The sequence below is a fragment of the Trichosurus vulpecula genome, chromosome 5 (genome assembly GCF_011100635.1).
Source record: "Trichosurus vulpecula isolate mTriVul1 chromosome 5, mTriVul1.pri, whole genome shotgun sequence".
Lineage (NCBI taxonomy): Eukaryota > Metazoa > Chordata > Mammalia > Diprotodontia > Phalangeridae > Trichosurus > Trichosurus vulpecula.
Window position 1 is genome coordinate 203,652,583 of NC_050577.1, and position 25,887 is coordinate 203,678,469.

At 37.2% G+C, this 25,887-nt stretch overlaps 1 protein-coding gene across 8 annotated transcripts in view; it reads left to right on the plus strand.

Annotated features, from left to right (window-relative positions):
• Positions 1 to 25,887, plus strand: part of ERC1 (ELKS/RAB6-interacting/CAST family member 1) — a 404,612-nt gene that overhangs the window by 89,157 nt on the left and 289,568 nt on the right. For 4 of the 8 annotated variants that reach the window (XM_036761848.1, XM_036761846.1, XM_036761850.1 and 1 more), the window contains exons 5-8: positions 7,812 to 7,886; positions 19,750 to 19,905; positions 21,472 to 21,564; positions 23,950 to 24,117. In XM_036761848.1, the coding sequence (XP_036617743.1) occupies positions 7,812 to 7,886; positions 19,750 to 19,905; positions 21,472 to 21,564; positions 23,950 to 24,117 (492 nt within the window). The remainder of the gene's footprint in view (positions 1 to 7,811; positions 7,887 to 19,749; positions 19,906 to 21,471; positions 21,565 to 23,949; positions 24,118 to 25,887) is intronic. The other 4 variants (XM_036761847.1, XM_036761852.1, XM_036761851.1 and 1 more) reach the window with 2 other exon arrangements.

Sequence of the window (25,887 nt, forward strand, 5' to 3'; positions counted from 1 at the left end):
TTCAGGAGAGAGATCATTTAGTGAATATAAGAGGAAGAAGAAGCAAACAGTGATGATTGGTAGTTTACTCCTGAGGTGCGCTGAGGCAGATAGATTTGTTGTCCTGATGACAAAAAGATGATTGTCATTATCTGGGCTGTGATGGTTGACTTTCCAAGACTTGCCAAACCTTATAGCCAGTGCCACTTTTACTGATAGGAACGTTAAAAAATGGCATGCTGAAGATGATGAAGTCTTAGATGAAAATCTGATGGTCTTAGGAACACAAGTAATTTTTCATCATTGTTACCTATTGAAGGCAAATCTTTCTGAAGTGAAGATTTAGGAATGCTGGTTAAGAAAGTAATTTGAGGGGCAGCTAGGTGGTGCAGAGAATAGAACACCGGTCCTGGAGTCAGGAAGACCTGAGTTCAAATATGGCCTCAGATACTTACTACCTGTATGACCCTGGGCAAGACACTTAAAATCCTGATTGCCTCCCCCCCAAAATAGAAAAACAAACAAAAGAAAATATAATTTGTAAAGAGGACTTGCCATTTATTGTTCAGTGTCAGCTTCGAAGGTGGTTTTCTTTAGTGAAGTGCCATAGTAATTTGAATTTGGTGTTGTGCTTTTTGCCATTTTTATCAGATGATAACCTGATGGTAAAGAAGAACCTTGAGCTCATATCACATAAGGTTTGGTTGAGGGAATAAGGGATGCTTAGCTTGGAGAAGGGACAACTCATGGTTTTAAGCATAATAATAACATAATAATAGCAGTTATTCTTCTTCATTTTCAAAGAGGACCAATGACATGGGGTGATATCTGGAATTATGTATCAATTGGATTTAAGTTCTTGAATCATCAAAGTCAGGATGAATGGTGATGGCCTGGGATGCAGTGGGGAACCTTGGTGTCTCTGATGTCTGACCAAGGTCTGAGTGCTCTGCAGCAGCACTTTCTCCTGCTGCCTTTGTGGTCTTTGGAATAAAGTGCTCTCATTTGACCATTCTCCTGGGGGCAGTTTTTACATCTTTAGGGTAGACATCTCTCTAACTCACCTACGAGCTTGAGAACTATTAGTTACCCTCAACCTGGGTTAGCCCATCTGTCTAGTAGACAGTTTTACCAGGGTGTGGCCACTGCACATGCTACTGCTTCTTGGAGCCACTGGGGATACAATTAATAAAAAGAAAGATAGCAATGATAATAACATTCATATAGTACTTCAAGGTTTGTAAAGCACTGTTCATAAACGTGTTCAAGTATTTGAATGACTGTCTTTATGTAGGAAGGCCTAGATTTGTTCCATTTAGCCCCATAGAGCAGAATCATCAGCAGTGAGTGGAAGTTGTAGTGGGGGAGGGAGTTTCTTGCACCAATAAAATTACAGGTTAAGATTAAAAATTTTGTCTCTTGTGTCTTCCTCCATTTTTTCTTTGGTTATACATGTAATATTCTCCTTAACCAAAGGTATGAAAGGTCACATCATAATAAAAAAAATTTGTCTTGGATATCCACTTGGAACTTTTCTTTGTATATGGCACAAGGTATTATCTAAACTCTTTTTCTTATTTAAAATGTTTTTGGTATCTTGATAGTTTTTGTTTTGGTTGGATCAGTTTCAAACCTAGATTGCATGTTAAAGTGAATTCAGACACAATTTGTCACAAATTCGAAGATAATCATTGCCTAGCAAGGCTGGTTCCCTTCATTTGCATCATAGAAGCCCAGTGAGAATCAGATCCAGAATATATCTTTCATTCACTCTTGCACCTTTTGAAGGATAAATTTATCATTAAGGCAATTCAGAAATTACCAGTTTAATATTATTGCTCTTCCAACAATTGTTCAGCATTCACCATTCACTTCTTTTCTTATCTTTGCCGATTTATTGGGTGTGAAGTAAAACCCTAGAGTTGTTACAGTGTGCATTTCTCTTGTTGGTGATTTGGAGCAGCCTTTTAAATGGTTGGTAATAGTTTTCAGTTCTTTTGAGAGCTGTTTGTTCATGTCTGTTGACATTGGGGAAAAGGGTCCTTTTGGTCTTACATATTAATATTAGTTGCCTCTTTCTCTGGGATATCAATCCCTCATCAGAGATATTTGATCCAAATTTTTATGTGTGTGTATCTATTTTTATATCTGTATAACTCAATATACACTCACCAATTGACACCTTCCATTATCCTCTTTTCATTGCTAACTCTAACCCTAATCAACTTAACAAAATAAATATTTTGTTCATGTAATAGCTTTCTATCTTCATCTAATCAAAAGCATCTGTTTTATCATTTGTGATGATCTCTGTCCCTTGTTTGGTTAAGAATTCTTTTTTTTTAATCTACAGCTGTGGAAAACTACTTGATCGGGTTCTCTTCTGATTTTTCTGCACTGACTCTCTTAATATTCAGGACATATATTTGTTCTGTAGCATTTATTGTAAGATACTGAATTTAAAACCAATCTTTGTCACCTACTTTCCAGTTTTCCTAGTTCTTGTCAAATAAGGGGTTATTTTCAAATTAATGTGTGGACTTAGGTTTATCAAGCAGTGGTTTATTGAGTTCATTTGCTAAATCTAATTTCTTCCAAGCTACTTTATACTTTCCTTAAGTACTCTCTGCTGCACCCACCCCAAACCTCCTCTCCCAAATATGGTTTTGGGTTTATTCGTGTTTATCTTCTGTTGAGCCTCTTTTCTATTTTTAACCAGTATCAAATATTGTTTATGATTAATATTTTATAATATAGCTTTTGATTTTGTAATGTTATGACCCCTTCATTTCTGCCTTTTTTCTCATTAGTTCCCTCTAATTTGCATTATGTATTAAGATGATCTGTTCATGTAAGGAAATCTGGGAACCAGAGACTGAAATAAGCGACATTATTATCAGAATGTACTGGGCTACCTGGCTAGAGAGAAGTAAATGAGTTTAGGAAACTGATCACTAATCTTACAGGAAATGATCGATGATGGAATTAGATTATCTGGGTATCTGCTTAAAAGCAGCCAGTAATTTTTGGTTTGCCTTAATGAAAAGTTTATCTTTCAAAAGGCAGAAGAATGAATGAAAAATTTATTCTGGATCTGATTCTCACTGGGCTTCTATGATGCAAATGAAGGGAAACCTTCCTTGGTGGGAAATTATTTTCTTTGAATTTGTAACAGATTCTGTCTGATTTTACTTCTCTAACATGCATTCTAGGTTTTGGAAGAGCAGAAATCAGGGTTCAGATAAAGGATAGGTTGGGACTCTTCTGGGGAAGCTTTGTCTGAAGAGGTAGGATACCTTTTAGAATGAAATTCTCAAGGCAGAAGGAGAAACTACCATTGAGAAGGAAAAGGAGAATTTGAAGAGAATGATTGGATGCACAAGAAATTCTTTCTTTTTGGTTTAGTATTTTATTTTTCCTGTCACTTGTAAAAACAATTTTTAACATTCATTTTTTAAAACTTTTGAGTTCTATATTCTCTCCCTTCCTCTCCGCCCCCCCCCCACCCTTTGAGAAGGTAAGCAATCAACCTGTGTAGTCATGTAAAACATATCTATGATAATGTTGTGAAAGAAAACATAAACCAAAAAAAACTCAAGAAAAATAAAGTGAAAAAAAAGAATGCTTCAATCTGTTTTTACACAGTGTCAGTTCTTTTTCTGGGATGGATAGCATTTTTCATCATAAGACCTTCAGAGTTGTCTTGGATTGTTGTATAGCTGAGAATAGCTAAATCATTCACAGCTGATCATCTTACATATTGCTGTTACTTTGTACACAGTACATTTCACTTTGCATCAGCCCACGGAAATCTTTCCAGGTTTTTCTGAGAGCATCCTGCTCATCACTTTTTGTAATACAATAGTGTTCCATCACAATTACATACCACAACCTGTTCAGCCATTCTCCAATTGATGGGCATCCTCTCAATTTTAATTCTTTGCCAGCAGAAAAGAGTTGCTATAAATATTTTTGTACATACAGGTATTTTTCCTTTTTGGTTTTTTATCTTTTTTGGGCTACAGTCCTAGTAGTGTTATTGCTAGGTCAAAGGGTATGCATGGTTTTATATCCCTTTGGCCATAGTTCCAAATTGCTCTGCAGAATGGTTGAATCAGTTCACAACTCCATCAACAGTGCGTTAATGTCTCATTTTTCCCACATCCTCTCCAACATTTGTCATTTACTTTTTCCGTCCTATCAGCCAATCCATTAGGTATGAGGTAGTAGTACCTCAGAATTGTTTCAATTTGCATTTCTCCAGTCAGTAGCGAGTTAGAGTATTTTTTCATAAGTCTATAGATACCTTTGATTACTTCATCTGAAAACTGATCCTATCTTTTGGTCATTTATCATTTGGGGAGTGGCTCTTATTTTTTAAAATTTGATTCATTTCTCTATATGTTTGAGAGATGAATCCTCTGTCAGAAATTTGCTTCAAAAATTTTTTCATAAGTTGCTATTGCTAACTGTATTTCCCTCTATCCTGTCTTGCTCTCCCTCACCCCCATTCATTTTGTTCTCTCTCGCTTTTCACTCTATCTCTCCTCAAAAGTGTTTTGCTTCTAACTACCCTCACCCCTAATTTGCCCTCCCTTCTATCACCCTCCCCTCCCCCTTCGCTTATCCTTTTCCCCTTCTACTTTTCTGTAGGGTCAGATAGATTTCTAAACCTGATTGAATGTTTATGCTATTCCCTCTCTGAGCCAGTTCTGATGAGAGTAAGGTTCACTCACTCCTCCTCACCTCCCTACCTCCTCCTCTTTCACTCCACTGTAAAAGCTTTTTCTTACCTATTTTATGTGAGATAATTTACCCCATTCTTCCTCTCCCTTTCTCTCTCTCTTCAAGCACGTTCTTCTCTCACCCTTTAAATTTATTTTTTAGATATTATGCCTTCATATTCAACTCACACCTGTGCTCTCTGTCTATATATACTCCTTCCAGCTACCTTAATAATGAGAAAGGTCTTATGAGTTACAAATATCATCTTCCCATGTAAAAACAGAAACAGTTTAAACTTATTAAGTGCCTTATGATTTTCCTTTCCTGTTTACCTTTTTATGCTCCTATTGAGTCTTGTATTTGAAAGCTAGATTTTCTATTTAGCTCTGGTCTTTTCATCAAGAATGCTTGAAAATCCTCTATCTCATTGAATGTCCATTTTTTCCTCTGAAGGATTATACTCAGTTTTTCTGGGTAGGTGATTCTTGGTTGTAATCCTTTGCCCTCCTGAATATCATATCCCAAGCCCTCAGAACCCTTAATTATGGAAGCTGCTAAGTCATGTGTTATCCTGACTTTGCCTCCATGATACTTGAATTGTTTCTTTCTGACTGCTTGCAATATTTTCTCCTTGACCTGGGAACTCTGGAATTTGGCTGTAATATTCCTGGCAGTTTTCATTTTGGGATCTCTTTCAGGAAGTGATTGGTGGATTCTTTCATTTTCTTTTTTACCTTCTGGTTCTAGAATATGAGAGCAGTTTTCTTCGATAATTTCTTGAAAGGTGATGTTTAGGCTCTTTTTTTTTTCATTGTGGCTTTTAGGTAACTCAACAATTTGTAAATTCTCTGTCCTGGATCTATTTTCCAGGTCAGTTGTTTTTCCAGTGAGATATTTCACATTATCTTCTGTTTTTTCATTCCTTTGGTTTTCTTTTATTGTTTCTTGATTTCTCATAAAGTCATTAGCTTCCATTTGTTCTATTTTATTTTTTAAAGAATTATTTTCCTCAGTGTGCTTTTGGACATCCTTTTCCATTTGGCCAATTCTACTATTTAAGGTGTTCTTCTCTCACTGGCTTTTTGGACCTCTTTTAACATTTGGTCTAGTCTTTTTTTTAAAGTGTTGTTTTCATCAGTATTTTTTGTGGTTCCTTTTCTTGTTTCCTAGTTACCTCCTAGAGGTATGTGACATTTAAAAAGTTTGAGAGACACAGTTTCCAGGTAATTAATCATTTTATTAATAATGGTAGCATATTACCAATAAAATGGGTCAGTGATACTCTTGAATGCCAAAGATAATCATGGCGGTGGGCTATAGTTTATATGCCCTGGAAAAAGTGGGTGGCAGTCAACTCTGAGGTAGACCCATTCTAATGAGGGCCTGGGGGTAATGTAATTTTTGATTACATCACTTACTTCTAAATTTCCTAGCTTTGGGCACTCTAATCAGAGAGTTTATCTTCATCCACACCTATATAGAGCACCTTGGGCTTCCACACCTGAATGGGGTCTGAACAAGATTGAGGAGAAAGTTAATTCATTCTCATTATCTGCAGTGTCCTTCAGAAATTGAGCCTTGAAATAAAGATGTTAGAAAAATGGGGGAACTCTGGATCTCCCCAAATCATTGGTTATTAATAGGCATTTCTCTCACGTGACAGCATTGTATAATTATATTGATGCTTGGACTTGGAGTTCTCTCTCCTTACAGCCTTATTTTGAAGAAAGCACTTCTTAAACTATGATATACAGTGTAGATGTGAGCTTTCATTATTGTAGCACCCAGCCTTTTAAATCACTTTAAATCACTTAACCTCAGGTTCTTCACATAAAAAAAAATAAGAGTCTTTAAAAGTGGGCCTTTTTATCTTAGCATTCTTTTTGGATTTTTTCCTTTTGTTTGTACATCCCCAGAACGACTGCAGTAGGTAGTTATATGCAGTTTTCACATCTCTGTCTGAAAGCTAAGAAATTGTCAGTAGCCCTGCGTTCTCTCCTAGGTCCTCATTTTTAAAATGTCATTTTTAGTAGTTATCTAAAGCATATCAGTAATATGATAGGTGATGCTTTTTACATTGTATAGAAATAAAATGTAGGTGTTTCTGACTTCTTCCAAAATTAACCTACCCAAGACATTTCTTAGCACTTAATATTTTATATTACATTGTAAATAAGCAGGTAGCTTGTTTACATGAAGTAAGCATTTTTAGGGGTGTGGTTGCTATGCAGTGGGTTATCAACACATCCTTTCAATAGCTTCAAAATATAAATGTGATTGTTTTATTATTTCTTCTTTACAAAAAAGGAAATATTTCTCAACACCCTTTTCTTTTCGGTTATATTGCTGTTTTGGTTTTTTAAATTTGGTTGCAAAGTCAAGTTATAAGAAGCAAATATGGGCAAGTCATACAGTTTTTTAAAAAATATCACACAGTTGTCTGGGAACACAGTCTCATTTCAGCTGGTGTAGCCATGAGAACTTTTTTTTTTTCAATTAAAATTCTGTCCGTCCCTGTCCCCACAAGAAAACACTTGTCACAAATTTGAATAATCAAGCCAAACACATTTCCAGATTTTCTGTGTTCAGAAAATATGTCTTGATCAGTATCAAGTTCCTATGTTTCATCTTGAGTCCTCTGGAATTATGATTGGTTATTGTGGTAATCAAAGTTCTTAGTCTTCCTGATTGTCTTTACCATGTTCTTGTATAAATTGTTTTTATGGTTCTGCTCATTTAATGTGCATCAATTTATGCAAATCTTCCCACATTTCTCTGAAACTGCCCCCAGAGCCTTTCTATCATTCCTTCTTACAGCATAATAGTATTCCATTATGTTCATGGGGTAGCCACTTTGACTAATTTTTGACAGGCTGTTGCCTAGAGACAGTAAGCCTCTGTGCTTGAATAAATAAGTTAACCTGAGCAGCTGGGATTGAAGATGTGTGGTGAAAAGTTAGAGATAAAAAGTTACCAGAGATATGAGTCATGTATAATCATTACTTTTTCCCCTGAAGGTAGAATGGAAGAATTCTACTTATTTTCTGTGAAATCGGGGATGTTGCAAATTTCACTTGGCCTTACACAGTTTTTTTCCTCTTATTTAGGAGATGCATCGGAGATTTGAGAATGCTCCTGATTCTGCTAAAACAAAAGCTCTGCAAACTGTTATTGAAATGAAGGTGAGAACTTTATTGATACAGACCACTTGCTATGTGTTTTAGAAATGATAAAAAGTAAAATCTTGCAAACTTGGACTAAGTGAGGGGAAAGTTATTAATGTTTGTTAAAAAAGTTGAATTATAGAGTATTTAAAATAAATGCACCTTTTTCCTTTCAGATATAGTTGGTAAGTCATTAGTTTAAAATGTTACACAAGCATTTATGTATTTTTAATAATAACCAGTACATATATAGCATTTCGGGGTTTACAAAGCACTTTTTCTACAGTATTTCATTTGATTTAAATGAATGGATTAGAATTTTCATGTATTTGTCTTGTATCCTAAGTTGATTCATGGGCTCCTATATATAGTTCATGATAGAAAGAATGATGAAATCATCTATTCCAACCGTCTCATTTTATAGAAGAGAAACCTGAGGCATGGAGAATTTAAGTGATTTGCCCATCACTAAAAGAGCCAAAATTTGAATACAGGTTGTCTGACTCCAGATCTAGTATTTATTTGACAGATTATACCAATTGTATGTAACCATCCAACTTTGTAAAAGGGCAGAGCCAAAGCTTAGTCCAGTGCCTATCCACAGTGTACCCTCTTAAGACATAGTGTTTGGTTTCAGAAAAATGTTTCATTATGGGTATATCAGTTTTTTCTTTAATATTTGAATACTGCTGTATTTTAATCTTTTAGTTTGAATTTTTTTTTTACAAAAATAATTGGTTAATTAGAACTATCGTTGGAGAATAGATTTCCTAATCTATATGTTTTAGCCCAGTCACTATATAGAACTATCTCAGATGCGTAATAAAGGGAGCCTGGAATTAGGTGGTTTACTGAGAAGTCAAATAAATGAGAGTAGAATTGAATATAGGTTTCTTTAAATAAAAATCTTTCAAAAATGTGTTTTTTGGCTTCAGCTTTAACTTTTCCCCCCACAGGCTGGTGGTACTAAATCATTGACTATCAGAGCACAACCCTTTCATTGTATAGATATCAAATCTCAGGTTCCTTTTGGGGGCATGGGGGGAAGCTCCACGGAGCCAGGGTCTCTTAGGACAGTTAGAGTACCAGAAAATGAAACTTTTTTGGTTTAACAAAGTGTGTGTGTGTGTGTGTGTGTGTGTGTGTGTGTGTGTGTATGAGAGAGAGAGAGAGAGTGAGAGAGAGAGAGAGAGAGAGAGAGAGAGACTGTGATTTGGTAGTGCCCTATAGGATTTGTTAACAGGTGGTGATATCATGGAACGTCTTCTGTGAGTGTTCTGCTCATATGTGCCCTTTGCTCCTGAGGTATCCATACTGTCTAGAGTATGATCAACTTTGTACCTGTGGGGGACAATAATTCCCCCAAAATGAAATAACAGTCAAAGGTCTCTCAAGGTAAAGACAGACAAGTCTCGCGCGAGAACTGGGCATCACCTACTCCGGGGCGGAATGGAGTAGGGAGGCCAGTTATAGAGAGCAGACAGGCAGTTTATATACCCCTCGAAGACAATTCTAAGAAATGCCCCTAAAAACCCCCTTACAAAACAGTTCTAAGAAAAACCCCAAAGTCTGGACATCCATCCCCATTGATGGGGATAATTGGCCTCACATTCTTGGAACAAGGAAAGATTCTTAATCTCACACCTTAACCCCAAACTAAAAGACAGCATTTACCGGCATGATGCAGGATGTGGGTATATGTGATATATGTGCAAGTTTAAGCGGGGAGGGGGAGGGTTAACTTTAAACTTTATGATATAGCTCAGGCTTTATGGAGGCTAAAATATTAAGTATCCTTTTCCTTAAATGAGAGACTTTCAGCCATTCCACTCATAGCCTTTGCTTTCTTGGGGCAAGCCAAGAGAAAAAGAACAATCTGACCACTAGGTTCCTGTTGCTTTCTCTGGGCAAGGCCAGAGAAGGTAAGGACCAGGAGAACCTTCAAGCTACTGCTGCATCCCCCTGGAGCAAATTAAGAGCCCATGGTGGGGCTAAGCAGGCAGACATTGCCTGAATCAGTAGCCTAGTAGAGAGCCAAGGCAAGGAAGAAAATTAAAGCTTCCCCATTATTTCTCAAGGAGCAAGTTAAGAGCCTGAGGAGGGGCCTAGCTTCCGTTCTTCAGTCCTTTGGTCTTTGGGATGCCAAGGAGAGAGGCCTAAACTAAGGAAATTTTGAATAGAGCCTTACAAACATATATCATTTACTCACACATCTCTTACAGACTCACTGCCAGGCTTTTTTGCTGCTTTCCCAGTGTGAGCCCAGAAACCAGGAAAACTCACCAACTCCAATTGCCCTCCCCTAGGGGCAAAGCCAAGAGAGATAAAATAATTGGAAAGCTTCTATTCCCACTACTCTCCTCCTCCTCCCTTCTTTATTCATTTGTTCATCTTTACTTGTTGAATTGGGACTTTATGTTAGAGCCATCATTTTTTTCCTTTTCTTTTTGGGAGTTCTCTTTAGTGGTCCCCCTTCTCCCCCTCTGCCCCCTTCCCTTTCAGTCCCCCAGTTCCAAACCCTTATTGTTAATATTCTTGTGCAGTCCCTCTTCTTTCTGAGAGACTATAGGGGTCATCATCCTTTTGTTCATCACCAGTGTAACATCACCCATTCCCCTCATTCCTTTGCCTCCCCTCTTCTCATTTATATACCCATTTGCTCTGCAATTTTTTTTTCACTTAAAAAACATCTTTATTTCAGCTTTTATATACAGTATTACTTTTAATCTGTAAAAATTACATGTGGAGGACATGACTGGAAATTAGTTTTGGAGCAGCCAGTGAGTATGTCATTTAGACTAGAATCACAGAATCCTAGAATTGGAAAAGGCTCCTGGAAGTCATAGAACATGATTTTTTGCCCTAATGGATAAACACCTTCTTTGATATCCTTGAGATGTGGTAATTTGTCCTCCAGTTGAATGTCTCCAGTGATGGAGAATATGAAACTCATGAATTGGTCGATTCCATTTCAGACAGCTTTAGCTGGTAATGAGGTGTTCTTGGACCAACAAGTGTCCCACTTATATTTTGTGGCAAAAATGAATTTTAGGTAGCAGGGCTGCCATCCTGTTACTGCTACTGTGGACTGCCAGCTCACAAAAGCAGTCATTAAAATTAAAGATCCCTTTTTAAACCAACAAAATATTAACCCCTAGATCCATGATTACTGATTCTTTCTTGATTAAGCACTTGGTCTCTTACTATCAAGTTCTGAGCTGGGTAACCTGCAGTGGGTTCTGTGGAGCTTCTTCTACAGCTGCAAGCCTGGAGGAGTTTGGAGCTGTTGAAAATTCATTGCACATAAATATGTGTGTTTAAACACCCACAGGCTGAGAATAGAGGTAGTCCATTAGGACCCCAAATAGCAACTTATTAATAGAAAGGGGATGGCAATACCCTACTCACTCTGAAAATAAACTTTTATTTAAGGAATTTAAGAAAATAGCAAAACATTTGCTAGATCTCATACTGAAAAATCTTATCTCAAACACATTCTATGCATAGAAAAGTATATCTTAGCAATACAGTAATCAGGCTATAATTTTGTAATGAATGCTGAAATTATTGAAACTAAACCAAGTTAAAAATGGATTTATTTTAAACATTGAAGGTGTGATGGGTAAGGATGGCGGGACCTCTCCTTGGACTGACTGCATTACCTGGATAATGATGAGCATCAACAAAGCAAAGGCTGAAGGGAGTGGAGGAAGGCGGAGAGGGAAGACAAAGCGGGGAACCTTTTTGAAGGATGTATCTAAAGGGGGGCCACTAAGTAAATTTAAGAGCCAGCATTTTTTCTGCAGCTTTTTTTTTTAATTTAAATTTATTTATTTAACATATTTGGTTTTCAGCATTGATTTTCACAACAGTTTGAATTACAAATTTTCTCCCCATTTCTACCCTACCCCCCACTCCAAGATGGCATATATTCTGGTTGCCCTGTTCCCCAGTCAGCCCTCCCCTCTATCACCCCCCTCCCCTCTCATCCCCTTTTCCCTTCCTTTCTTGTAGGGCAAGATAAATTTCTACGCCCCATTGCCTGTGTATCTTATTTTTTAGTTGCATGCACAAACTTTTTTTTTTGAACATCTGTTTTTAAAACTTTGAGTTCCAAATTCTCTCCCCTCTTCCCTTCCCACCCACCCTCCTTAAGAAGTCGAGCAATTCAACCTAGGCCACACCTGTATCATTATGTATAACCCTTCCACAATACTCATGTTCTGAAAGGCTAACTACATTTTGCTCCTTCCCAACCCATCCCGCTTTATTGAATTTTCTCCCTTGACCCTGTCCCCTTTCCAAAGTGTTTGTTTTGATTCCTCCACCCCCATCTGCCCTCCCCTCCATCATCCCCCCCCTTTTATTTTTTTTTTTATCTTCCTCCCTCTTCTTTCCTGTGGGGTAAGATACCCAACTGAGTATGTATGGTATTCCCCCTCAGGCCAAATCTGATGAGAGCAAGGTTCACTCATTCCCCCCTCACCTGCCCTCTCCCCTCCTCCCACAGAACTGCTTCCTCTTGCCACCTTTATGTGAGATAATCCACCCCATTCTATCTCTCCCTATCTCCCTCTCTCAGTATGTTGCTCTCTCATCCCTTAATTTCATTTTATTTCTTTTAGATATCTTCCCTTCATCTTCAACTCACCCTGTGTCTGCTCTCTCTCTTTTACATACACACACACACACACACACACATACACACACACACACATATATAGACACATATATATATACATACATACACATACATAGATATACACATAGATATATACATACATATACATTCACTTATATATACATAAACACACACACACACACACACACACACATATATATATATATGCATATTCCCTTCAACTACCCTAATACTGAGGTCTCATGAATCATACACATCATCTTTCCATGTAGGAATGTAAACAAAACAGTTCAACTTTTGTAAGTCCCTTGCAATTTCCGTTTCTTGATTACCTTTTCATGCTTCTCTTGATTCTTGTGTTTGAAAGTCAAATTTTCTATTCAGTTCTGGTCTTTTCACTGAGAAAGCTTGAAAGTCCTCTATTTTATTGAAAGTCCATATTTTGCCTTGGAACATGATACTCAGTTTTGCTGGGTAGGTGATTCTAGGTTTTAATCCTAGCTCCATTGACCTCCGGAATATCTCATTCCAAGCCCTTCGATCTCTTAATGTAGAAGCCGCTAGATCTTGTGTTATTCTGATTGGGTTTCCACAATACTCAAATTGTTTCTTTCTGGCTGCTTGCAGTATTTTCTCCTTGATCTGGGAGCTCTGGAATTTGGCGACAATATTCCTAGGAGATTTCTTTTTGGGATCTATTTGAGGAGGTGATCGATGGATTCTTTCAATTTCTATTTTGCCCTGTGGCTCTAGAATATCAGGGCAGTTCTCCTTGATAATTTCTTGAAAGATGATATCTAGGCTCTTTTTTTGATCATGGCTTTCAGGTAGTCCAATAATTTTTAAATTCTCTCTCCTGGATCTATTTTCCAGGTCAGTGGTTTTTCCAAGGAGATATTTCACATTGTTTTCCATTTTTTCATTCCTTTGGTTCTGTTTTATAATATCCTGATTTCTCATAAAGTCACTAGCTTCCACTTGCTCCAATCTAATTTTTAAAGTAGTATTTTCTTCAGTGGTCTTTTGGACCTCCTTCTCCATTTGGCTAATTCTGCCTTTCAAGGCATTCTTCTCCTCATTGGCTTTTTGGAGCTCTTTGGCCATTTGAGTTAGTCTGTTTTTTAAGGTGTTGTTTTCTTCAGTGTATTTTTCAGTATTTTTTTGGGTCTCCTTTAGCAAGTCATTGACTTGTTTTTCATGGTTTTCTCGCATCCTTCTCATTTCTCTTCCCAATTTTTCCTCTACTTCTCTAACTTGCTTTTCCAAATCCTTTTTGAGTTCTTCTATGGCCTGGGACCAGTTCATGTTTTTCTTGGAGGCTTTTGTTGTAGGCTCTATGACTTTGTTGTCTTCTTTAGGCTGTATGTTTTGGTCTTCTTTATCACCAAAGAAAGAATTCAAAGTCTGAGACTGAATCTGGGCGCGTTTTCGCTGCCTGGCCATATTCCCAGCCAACTAACTTGACCCTTGAGTTTTTCAGTGGGGTATGACTGCTTGTAGACTAACGAGTTCTATGTTCCACGTTTGGGGGGGAGGTGCCAGCTCTGCCACACCAGCACTGCTCCTTCCCCAAGAACCCCCAACCCGAACTGGGCTTAGATCTTCGGCAGGCTGTGCACCCCTGCTCTGATCCACCACTTAATTCCTCCCGCCAGGTGGGCCTGGAGCCGGAAGTAACAACAGCTGTAGCTGCCCCACTTCCACTGCCCCCGAGGCTGGAAGCCAAACCACGAACTCCTTCCACTCCTGCAGCTTTTCCCACTAACCTTCTCCGCAGTCTTTGGTGTTTGTGGGTCGAGGGGTCTGGTATCTGCCGCAGCTCACATATTCAGGGCTCTAGGGGCCCCATCTGCCCGACTCCAAGTTTGGTTGTTCCACGCCGCTCAGGCTGGGCTCTGCTCCACTCCATTCCCAGCTCCCAGCTCCGTGTGGGATAGACCTCACCCAGAGACCATCCAGGCTGTCCTGGGCTGGAGCCCTGCTTCCCTTTGCTGTTCTGTGGGTTCTGCTGTTGTAGAATTGGTTCAGAGCCATTTTTTATAGGTTTTTGGAGGGACTAGGTATGGAGCTCACTCTAGTCCCTGCTTACCAGCTGCCATCTTGGCTCCGCCCTCTTTTTCTGCAGCTTTTAAAGTCAGGCCTATTGATAAAGATATGGGGACCAACACAACCTCACAAAATATCAATATGCTGACCAACAGAAAACAAAAACAGATGTCATTCTCTTCCATGAGATTTGTTCCTTTCTTCCTTCCACAAGACATCCATTTCTCTGTAACACTGAGATCAGGGGTTATCTGGGACCTGTGGACTTGGGTTCTGAGAGTAGTGCACAGAGTATGGGAGTCTGAAAGTGTGAGCTTCCTCTGGGTGGGGGAGAGAGGAGGTAGGGTAAATTCAGAGAATAAGGGGCATTCTGACACCTGGAGAGCCTTTTTTTTTTTATCAAGGTTTGAGATATGTGGCATCAAAATGACATATCACTGAAAAGGGCAATATGATCTTGTTTTCATGAACATGGAAGCGAAGCTTTGGGGAAGGTGCTGTGCAGTTTTGTTCAAAATACCCTGATTTTCCTGTAGGTCCGTTGTAGTGTTAGATTTAGTCTCTTGTTCTTCAGTTCCACTCTTAACTTCTCTTTCTTTAAATTCTGCATACATTTTAATCTATTAATGATCCCTTTTTTTCCTTTTTGTTTGTAAAGCTCCTTAATTCCACATTGTCTTTCTTTAAAAAAAAAAGTTCAGTTTTTAAATTATACGTAATTTCATTGGTAATTTACATTTTTCCCAGCTGTTTGCAAAATTTATTATTTGTCAGTGGTATTGTGACGTTTAATTTTTAATGTTTTGGAGTTTGGAATATACAAGATTGTTTTTTTTTTTTTTGCTGGTTTTGTTTTTGGAGTCAATTTGTGCTGCTTTCTTTTCTGTATTCAGCGAGTCTGGGCAGGTTTTTTGCATTATATCATGCATCTTGGTTTTGTGTTATTTAGTTTTTTAATTTGTCATGTTTTCTGGTAGTCCAATGCTTATTTTGCATATCTTGTTTTTGAAGTCAGTGGCTTTGGCTTGTATGTTCTTCTTTAATATTGTTGCCTTCTGCTTCCCTTCTGCCTGATTACAATATTTTAATGTTAAAAGTATGTTAATCTTTCTTTGGAGAAACTCCACTGTGGATTCTGTTTTTTTTCCTGATGTGCAAATTGAGGTTTTTGTTTTTTTTTAATCTCTGCATTGAAGCTATTAAGTCTTAATGGATTCCTAATTTCTTCTCTTTTGACTTTAATTTTTCTTTTGAACCAGTCTGGAATATCTTGTTCCATGCTCTGCTAAGATTCCTTAGGATCCTTTGTTTCTTTTGACCTTCCTTCACTTTCCTTTGTTGTGTAATACTTGTTAAGGGAGTGATGTAACGTACTTGTGGGTTTATGACACATTTTTCTAGTTTTAGGATCCTCTCTGTTGATTTATTTTCTCATGCTCCAGATTTTTATTGAATTTTCTTCCTCTCTAAACCTTTTGTGTCCCATGTCAATCCCTTTTCGACACTTTTCCCTTTGCTAGTGGTTGTACTTTCAGGAGTAGTCTGCAGAGCTGCCTCAGCCTTTGTACTTTTGCGGATTGAGTATTTTTACGCCTGTGTCCCTGTCCTAAGTAACATGATACTATTCAACCACTAGAAATATAAGACCCCTCAATGGGTTTTAATCCCATTTCCTTCAGGCCAGTTTATTCATTCACTCTGACCCTCTTGCACTTCCTCTCTTGGCTCTCTTCCATGCCTTCTTTGAAATGGCTGCAGCTTTAAAAAAATTATTACAATTAATTAAAATATTTTATTTCTCTCCCACCTTCCCTGTTGGAAAAAAAAGAAAAACAAAACTCTTTTAACAAGCATGCATAATCAAGTAAAATAAATTCCCACAGTGGCAGATAATGTCTTATTCTGCACCTTGAGTTCATCACTTTTCTGTCAAGAAGGTAGGTAGCATGCTTCACCACTGGTCCTTTGGAATCATGGTTGGTCATTGCATTGATCAGAATTCTTAAGTCTTCCTAAGTTGTCTTAGCAGTGTTGTGTATAAATAGTTTTTCTGGTTCTGTTAACTTCAGTCTGCATTAGTTGTGACTGCTTTCCTCAAAGTGTGTGTGAGGTATAAATATATATCTATATCTATACTAATAAATGTTTAAAAATCAAGAAATAGGGAAATAGGGAAGTGGAAAAATTCTGAGGCCCCCGTGAGAGTCTAATGGCTCAGCCTCTGGGAAAGTTTACCCTGAAACTTTTTGTTCTTTCTTCTGGTTCTGGTTTAAAGATTTGCTCAGTAAGAATAGGGTCACTGTGACCTGCTTTCCTTTACTGTAAAAGTACTGTAGAAGAACAGAGAGGGTCTCCCCCTCCCCTTATCCTATTCTCCTTCTTCAGATTCATAGATAGATGTCACCTCAGTTGTAATCATTAACTAAGGGAATGGGAGTTGGAGTTTCTGTGCCTTGAGTTCCCAGTTCTTTGTCTAGCTTTTCATGCTCAGTTTGTAAGCCTGCCTCCCAGCCAATGGTGAGAAGGGTCAGAGGTGGGCAGGAATTCTCTTGTGTTAGGTATAATTATTGATGCTTTTCATCTTGTGCTTTGCCTCCTTTGCTGGTTCTGTTCTGTGCTGGCAGAGGACGCCCTGTTCTCGAGAATTGAATTAAATTTATTTCTGTTCCTACCCTGAGATGGCTCCTTATTATAAATTAACTTTTTAATTGGTGAGGGTCTTTCATCGCACACAGGTGCTTCACACAGGATGCTTTCCAGGCTGGGGCTGTCCCAGGAAGAATGCCATATGATTCTCCCTACCCATCCTTCATCCCCGTTGTGACTGCACAGAATCTATGCCTGTTGTTTGTTTTGGGCTGGGGCACCAGCCAGCTGGTCAGTTTGTATACCCCTGCCCTGAGCTTTGGAGGATCATCTGGCTATGGGGTCCAGTGGGATTCTGCTTTAAGGATTAGCACTGCTTAGTGTTAATTCATAAAGACTTTACCTTATCTCTTCTCTCTTTTCTATTCTCTGGATTCAGCTGTAATTACTTTCATATGGAGCATAATTCTTTTTGGAGGCTCTGGGGGTTGAGAATTAGTGGCAATTGAGAAGAAGCCCCTTAAGGTGTGCAAGGTGCTTTACAAATATTCTAATTTTATCCTCACAACAACCATGGGGAGAAGGTACTATTACCCATTGGACAAGTGAAGAGAGGCATCTAGCAGTTTAAGTGACTTGCCCAGGGTCACTCAGCTAGTAAGTGTCTGTGGCTGGATTTGAACTCAGATCTTTATGACCAGGTCTCAGTTTTCTATGCTGTGCATATATATATGCTTACTTTATAAGTGCTTATTGACTGACTGAGCAAGAGGCAAGGGAAAAGTTTTTTTGTAAATGGAAGTGAAGATACTTACATTATGAAAAATGTAATTCAATCAACCAGCCTTTTTGAAGAAGTACAGCTTCAGTTCAATTAACACTTATTAAATAGCTATTGTTTGTTAAGTGAGAGACAACTGTGGGATAGTGGATAGAAAACTGTCCTCTGAACCAGGAAGACCTGGACTCAAGACTTGCCTCTGGCCATATCACTTAACCTTTCCGTTGCCCTAGACAGCTCTCTAAAAATTGTAAGTCTCAGAGGCAACACTTGTTTTGGTAGAAGAAGATTCCTCCCCTGGGAATTCCCATTACCAGTGAAATTATAGATCCAGCCGCATCCCCTAGCCCTATGTGTGAGGCAGCCTTTATCCCTATTCTAGTCATCCCATCTCCTCTTTAGTCCCACTCCAACCTTGTTTATCACCTTAGATTCTTCATTCTGCTATTCTCTTTGTAACCTAGTTGTACTTGTAACAAAATTCCTTATATCCTCAGATGTTCTAGGCCACATTTCTTTTATATCTGAAATTGTGGTTTATGAGTATAATGAATTTACACAGTAAGAATGATGAATATGGGACATTTTAGTGAAACAGACATTTATGAACTGATGAAGAGGTAAGAAAGCAGAATGAGAAAATGAAAACATTCCATTGATTTTCCCTTAAAAAAAAACCAAACCTAGTACAATAGTTTTGAACATTATTATTTTTTTTATGAAGTATGCCAATCCCTACTTATTTGTATTTTTTTGAACCTTATCCCTTGATACCCTTGACCTTTCATTTTTCCAAATGAGTCTTACTTTATTGCAAAGTATCCCTTTGATGATTTTGTTAACTCCAATCCATCTGTTAAAGTGATTTTCTTAAAGTGACCGTGTTGTTTTCATAGGTCTCCATGTCATTTGCCTAGTCAGTATTCCAGTGGCTGTCTTGTATCTCTAGGAGCAAATACAAACTTCTCTGTTTGGCATTTACAGTAGCTCTTTACAACCTGGTACCAACCTTTATTACCTTGACATTATTTTCCTTTATACACTGTAGTCCTCGGAGGCAAAATTACCTTCTTACCGTTCCTTGTATTTGACGCTCCATTTCTACTTTCTGTATCATTTCACAGACTTTCTTCTTTGCCTTTTTACCTTTGCCTCTTACAATCCATAGTTTTCTTCCATATGACGCTTCTCTAAATGAAGTCTGTCGACCTTCCAAATTTCAACTTCCCAACCCTCTTTGGCTCTAAATATCTTTGTATTTACTTTGTATAGACCCCTAAATGGACTCAAGTATCTCCTTTGATGGTATGTAGATTCCTTGAATACAGGAAGGTTCAATTTTGTCTTTTTTATCCCCAATGTCTGAGTTTAGTTTTAGTGACCATGCCTTTTTTTGAGACAGTGTGGTGCAGTGGAAAGAACTGTACAATTTTCCCCAAGGGACCTGGGTTTAAATCCCATGTGTAACACTAATTGCATAAATATGGTCAAATTACTTAAACTCTTTGACATTTGGTGGCTTTCTCTGTAAAATGAAGACAATAATACCTGTAGTACTTAATTCACAAGGTTATTGTAAGACTCAAATGGTATATATTAAAGCACTTTATGAACCTTAAATCGCTATATAAATTTCAGTTATTACTGCCCTCATCATCATCCATTCCTTATTTCCCTCTTAGCACATAGCATGGAAATTGGCGCACAGTAGGTTTAATATGTCTTTGTTGTATTCTGGCATGATTGAATTAATTCTGCTTGTTAATCTACTTAGAGGATTCCTAATTTCAATTATTTTGACCACATCACTGTTCTGTTCCCGTCAGGACTCAAAAATTTCCTCCATGGAGCGTGGGCTCCGAGATTTGGAGGAGGAAATCCAGATGCTGAAATCAAATGGAGCTTTGAGCACAGAAGAGCGGGAGGAAGAAATGAAACAAATGGAGGTGTATCGCAGCCATTCCAAATTCATGAAAAACAAGGTAATGGGATGTCAGCTTTCAATCCCCCAAAACAATTTGATGTACTGGGGAGGACATAAGATGTCTTCCCTACTGATTACAGAGAGCAGTTTTGTACCCTATTTTTATGTTGCTTAAGAAAAGCACAAATATTATAATTTCAGACTCTGAAATTGAGCATTGAGGACTGAATTGTTGAATGGATGCAGATTATTAGTGTGATTTTAAATACAGTTATCCTCATATGGCTTGGTATATATTTAAATTTAGCACTTGCCATTTTTTCATTACTTTTGGGCTGGCTTAAGAACATATCTAGCTATGCTTTCCTCAGTATGCAAGACAGTATAATGTTTTACTTCTCTTGCGAATCATTACAATGCTCAATAAACTGGAGTAATTTTTCTACACTAAGTTAAATAAAATGAATTGACTTGTGCTTTTGTATATGTTTTTATTAAGGAAAACTGTACCTCTTGAGAAAGATTCATAATGGGGATTTTATCCCCTTCTTTCACTCATCCCCATTCTACCCAGTTATTGAAGCATTTTATATCAAAATACGTAGTAACAAGTCATACTAGGTTTCCGTCATTTCAGGAGTGATTATAGTTGCCTTTATTCTTGCTTAGGGCTCCCAAACATTCAGTTTTGCTTGATTTAGATACCAGGAAGACCAGTTAGGAAAACTAGCTAATTGGAATTTTAAATATTTGGGAATGAATTAATGACACAAAGCAATTGGAAAGCAGAATTTTTCTTTCTAGAGGCTTTATTATTCCATTATAACAGCTCCCTATTTCTCATTTTTCATAATTCTAGGGAGGCTCTTCACTAATATAAAATAATTTCCCTATTAATATATGTAAATGCAAAAAAGATCATTAGATCCAAGGACTCTTTCTGGTGAGTGTCATGGTTCAGTTGTTTTCCCAAATCTTGTTTTTAGTTAGTATCCTGTTCCTCATTCCAACCCCCATCCTCTAGCTCCCTGTATTTAAATTTTTTTTTTCCTTAGTAAACCTTATCCTTTGTAGCATTTGTATTCTCTTGGTTCTTTCTTGTTGCCCCTAGCTTATATATTTCACCCATAACTAGCTTATAAATACATAGTTATGATTTATATTACCTTATATATCAAATAAGATAATATTTGTAAAAGTGCTTATAAGGCGCAGTGCCTGGCCCACAGTAGGCAGTCAGTAAATGCTTATTCTCTGCCCTCCCTCATTTTATATTGCTTATAAATTTGTCCTCTACCACCTCCATTGAGTTTTTGAATTTAAATTCATAGTTCTAGTTTTTCAGTACTTTTGTTTTTATCACCTTGTTTGGAAGGTAAACTAACTGCAATTATTTATGTATTGATGAATAATCACTCTAATTACACATCATTTTTTGATAAATCCTTTCCTGTCTATTCTAAGATCCCTTAAAATACTAGTAAATGAATAGAATAGCCTTGAGTGTTTTTATTTTTTCTTTATAACTTTTTTTCAATTTCAATTCCTGCCCTGGCCTTGAAGCAGATAATTAGAAGACGTAAACTGACACAGAAGTGAAAAAAGAATAACAATGTCGTGACAGGTAGAGCAACTGAAGGAGGAGCTAAGTGCGAAAGAGACTCAAGGGGAAGAGCTGAAAAAGAGAGCGGCTGGTCTCCAGGCTGAGGTCTTTGCCGTAAGATTCCTCTCTGTGTGTGCAGTGACCCCTTCCTCAGTGGGACTCTGCTAGCTCTTGGCTTTCTGGGTGGCTCATGCTTCATTTCTCTTGTGGTCAGCAGCTGTGCCAAGTATTAGCACTAACCAGCCTCCTCTGCTTTTTAACCAATGTCTGTTTTGACCATCTGAAAACATGCTCAAAGGAGCCTTTTCCTAGTTATTTGATGTTGTGAATCTCTTTTCTTCTAAAATTTTCCTGTACATGAAATAGTATTGAACAATAGGGACTTCCCTTGTTTTGGGCCCAAAAGCATGGGTACCTAATGCTTTCAGAAGTTTCAGTCCCTATCATGTGGTGAAGATGATAGACATTTGAAATTATCAAGCAAAATATCTTCCTTGCTTTGTGGTCATTAGTTGACAAAACTCCTGTAAGATTTTAGTTAGCAGGTATTATTTTCCTTAGAACAAGAGACAAAAAGATCAATCAGGTTGCCTTGAATTACATAGTAAATAAAGGAAAACTTGGGGAGGTCCATTGCCCTTTTGAAACAGACCGTGATTCTCTTCACAAAAACTGTTATTTGACATTGTCTGATTAAGTTAAAATGTTAGGGAGAAAAGGTTTAAGCAGATAGGATATGAGCCATATTTTGGGTAACAGATTAGCAAATCTTATTAGCAAATTAGCACAAAAAATTAGCAAAAAAAAAGTATTGCAGGATAGAGAAATCTAATTTTCAGACTTAACTTGATGTATAAGAATACCATATGTTGTCTTGAGGAGAAATTTGATAAAAATTTTTTGCTTCTAGTATTGTGTTTTTCCTTTTGCTTTCTTTTTTCTCTTATTTTAAAAAGGACCAATAATGATATTTAAAACTTATGTAATCATTCAAATGTACGAAAAGTTGACTCTGCTTCTGTCACTCTCTCTCTCTCTTTCTCTCTCTTTTTATCTCTTTGAATAGGAAGATGTGATTAATGCAAAAACCTAGAGCAGGGATGGCACACCTGTGGCCTCAAGGCCCTCGAGTATTGCCCCTTGACTGAATCCAAACATCACAGAACAAATCCCCTTTGTAAAACTTGGACTTGGTCAGGGCCACATGTAGCCTTGAGGCTGCAGGTTCCCCACTCCTGACCCCTAGAGCACAATGTAGTTCCTGGGTTAGACATAAGAACTATTCTCAGTTGTCTTTCCTTGATGTTATACTGTTACCAGTTACCAGTTATTGTTACCAGTTCGTTATAGAAACAAAATGCACCTAAAAACTTTCTATTGAAGAGAGGTAGTCGCCTTAAAACAGTCTCAGAGTTTTCTTTAATTTTTATTTCACTTATTAAAGCAAAGTGCTCTCAAAAATATTAATTATAAATTATTTTTGGTCTTTTTTTATATTCAGAGGAGAGGGTGGTAAGCACTGTATTGAATTCAAAAACACATGATTTCTGTCTGGCTTTATGTTTTAAGTATATAAGCTGGTGGGATTGGAGAGATGAGGTAATTGCTTAATTTAATAATGGAAATTCAGAGGAAGAATATTGGATTGTTTTAATTTTACCCTACAAGAGATATAAATCTCAAATTGTAAATATGAATTATTGAGGAACTATGTGATTTGCTTTGTTATAATTTTTTTTCTCCTTTTCTTTACTAAAAAAAAAAACCCTATTTAAGTCAACCCTACAAGTGCCTTATAAAAGTAAAACAAAATTAAATGTAATTTAAAAAACAATTTGAAATATCACCACTTGGGAGTGAAAGAGCTGCTTGGATCTTTTGCTGGATCTTTTATAAGGTGGAGGTATTATATCTATTGATAATTCCCCTATCTTATAATTATATATCTTATAATTTTGATATAATTATATATATAATTATGTAAATTACACATTTATATAATTATGTATCTTATAATTCTGATTTCTTTTTTCTTCCTTTCATACTCCTGGCAGGTAGACCGAGATAAGAAAATTCAGACTTGATGGGTTAGATTTTTTTCTATTCTTTTAATGGATTTTAAAAGAACTACAGGTGCCATTATGGAAGGAGTGTTGGCTTGGACATAGAAGATCTGAGTTTGAATCTTTGTTTTACAGCTGATTGTTGTTTGACTCTGGACAGATTGCTTAATCTCTGTGAACTTCACTTTCCTCATATGCAAAATGGGGATAATAATGCTCACTCTATCTAACTTAGATGTTTTTTTTTGGTGAAGAAAGCGATTTATAAAGTATAAAACTTACATAAATGTAAGTTATTTTTGTTTACAGAATAATTTTACAGAACACATTTTTATTGGCATTGACATTGCAGATTATCAAGAAAAATTACATTTAAATTTATGTCTTATGATTTGTAAAATATTCAGATTAGAAATGGCTATCTTTTCTTCTCCAGATTGGTCAGGTGAAACAGGAACTGTCCCGAAAGGACACAGAACTCTTGGCCCTACAGACAAAGCTAGAGACGCTCACCAACCAATTCTCAGACAGTAAGCAGCACATAGAAGTGCTAAAGGAATCGTTGACTGCTAAGGAGCAGAGAGCTGCCATCTTACAGACAGAGGTAAATCCTGTTGGTGTTTTTCTTTTGTTTCATTTGCTTGTTGTAACTTTTTTGTTTATCTTTTTTTGACCCAGGGCAAGTTGCTTAATTTCTTGGGGCCTCAGGAAGATGAAGAGGTTGAACTAGATGATCTCTGAAGTCCTTTCCAACTCTCAATACATGATCTTATAATCCTCTGTCAGGGACTAGGCAAGCTGTTTATTGAGAGAACCATTCCCCTTTGGTTGGCCACTGAGATTTTTAATTCTTTGGCCATAGTAACACATTAAACAAAACAAATTATGAAATTACTCTCAATATTGAGTTTTGCCCCCTACTCCTTCTGCATTGATAGTTGCCAGAGTAACAGCAAAATGTGAGGAGAGTGCTAAGAGTAATAGTTTTTAGACTATTTGTAAACATTAATATATTTGTTGGCATGTTAAGTATAAAATGCTTTTACAGTGATATAAGAAGTTGATTTCTTCATTACTGGAGGAACTAATCCATATCAATGTTGATCCTTATGGTATAAAAGGAATGAGAAGATGTAAGGATGTTCCAGGTAAATGGAAGGATTGCTCATAGGTTCTCTTTGTTGTTTTTTCCAAAATATTTTTTCATCACTTTTTGTAACAGATTTTTTAAAAAGAGGAAAAGAGGTAGTTTAGCCAAACCAGCCAACCAGTACATTAAGCATATATGATGAGTATATGTGATGTACAGCTGTGGCTTGTAGTTCCTCCCATCTCTTAAAAAGGGAATGAAAGTACATTTTTCAAACTGTTCTCTGTGACCAAGTTTGGTTATCACAACTGCACAGTTTTTAGTTTAATTTCTTTTTTTTTTTTAATGTTTTTGTAGTTCGTTGTGCCTATTTATTTTCTGGTACCACTTAACTTTATTCTTTATCAGTTTATGTGTCTTTCTCTACTTATGTGAATTCTTTATAGTCATTGTTTCTTATGGCACAGTAATATTCTGTTATAGTCATGTACAACAACTTGTTTATACTTCCCTAATCTGGTGACCATCTGGTCACCTACTTTGTTTCCTGAATTTTGTTACCACAAAATTGCTACTTCAAGTATTTTGTTGTATATGGGACTTTTTCCATTTTTCAGCTTCTTGGGCTTTGTGCTTAGAAGTGGGATTTCTGAATCAAAGGATATATGTAATTGCACAGTGCATTACAGAATAGTTGAATCAATTCAGAGCTCCACCAGCTATGTATCAGTGCCATAGCTTCTGTTTGGAGAAGCAAATAAAGAAGTTGGCAGATTTGGTTTGATTATGTTCCCAAAAGCAATTGCAGCACAGTATTTCGTGGGGCTCTTGGCTATGTTGCTTTGTAGTATAGTCCCAGTAAGTATAAGCAAAATGCTCATTGTGAAGATAAGTGGATTGTATTTGCCAAAGCCTTTTACAAGGATGAAAGTATGAAGGGATTCTGTGAGGAACTAGAGGGATCCTAAGCTAAGTTAGGAGGCAACTAGGTGGCTCAGTGGATAGACTTCTGGGCCCGGAATCAGAAATAACAGTTCAAATCTGGCCTCAGACACTGACTAGCTGTGTGACTCTGGATAGGTCACATAATGTCTGTTTGCCTTAATTCACTGGAGAAGGAAATGGCAAGCTACTCCAATGTCTTTGCCAAAAAAACACCATGGACACACTATGGTTCATGGGATCATGAAGAGTCAGACACGACTGAATCAATTGAACAACAACAAGCTATGTTAGACATTATATAAATGTAAGTTATTTAGAATTCAAACTAAGTTATATAGA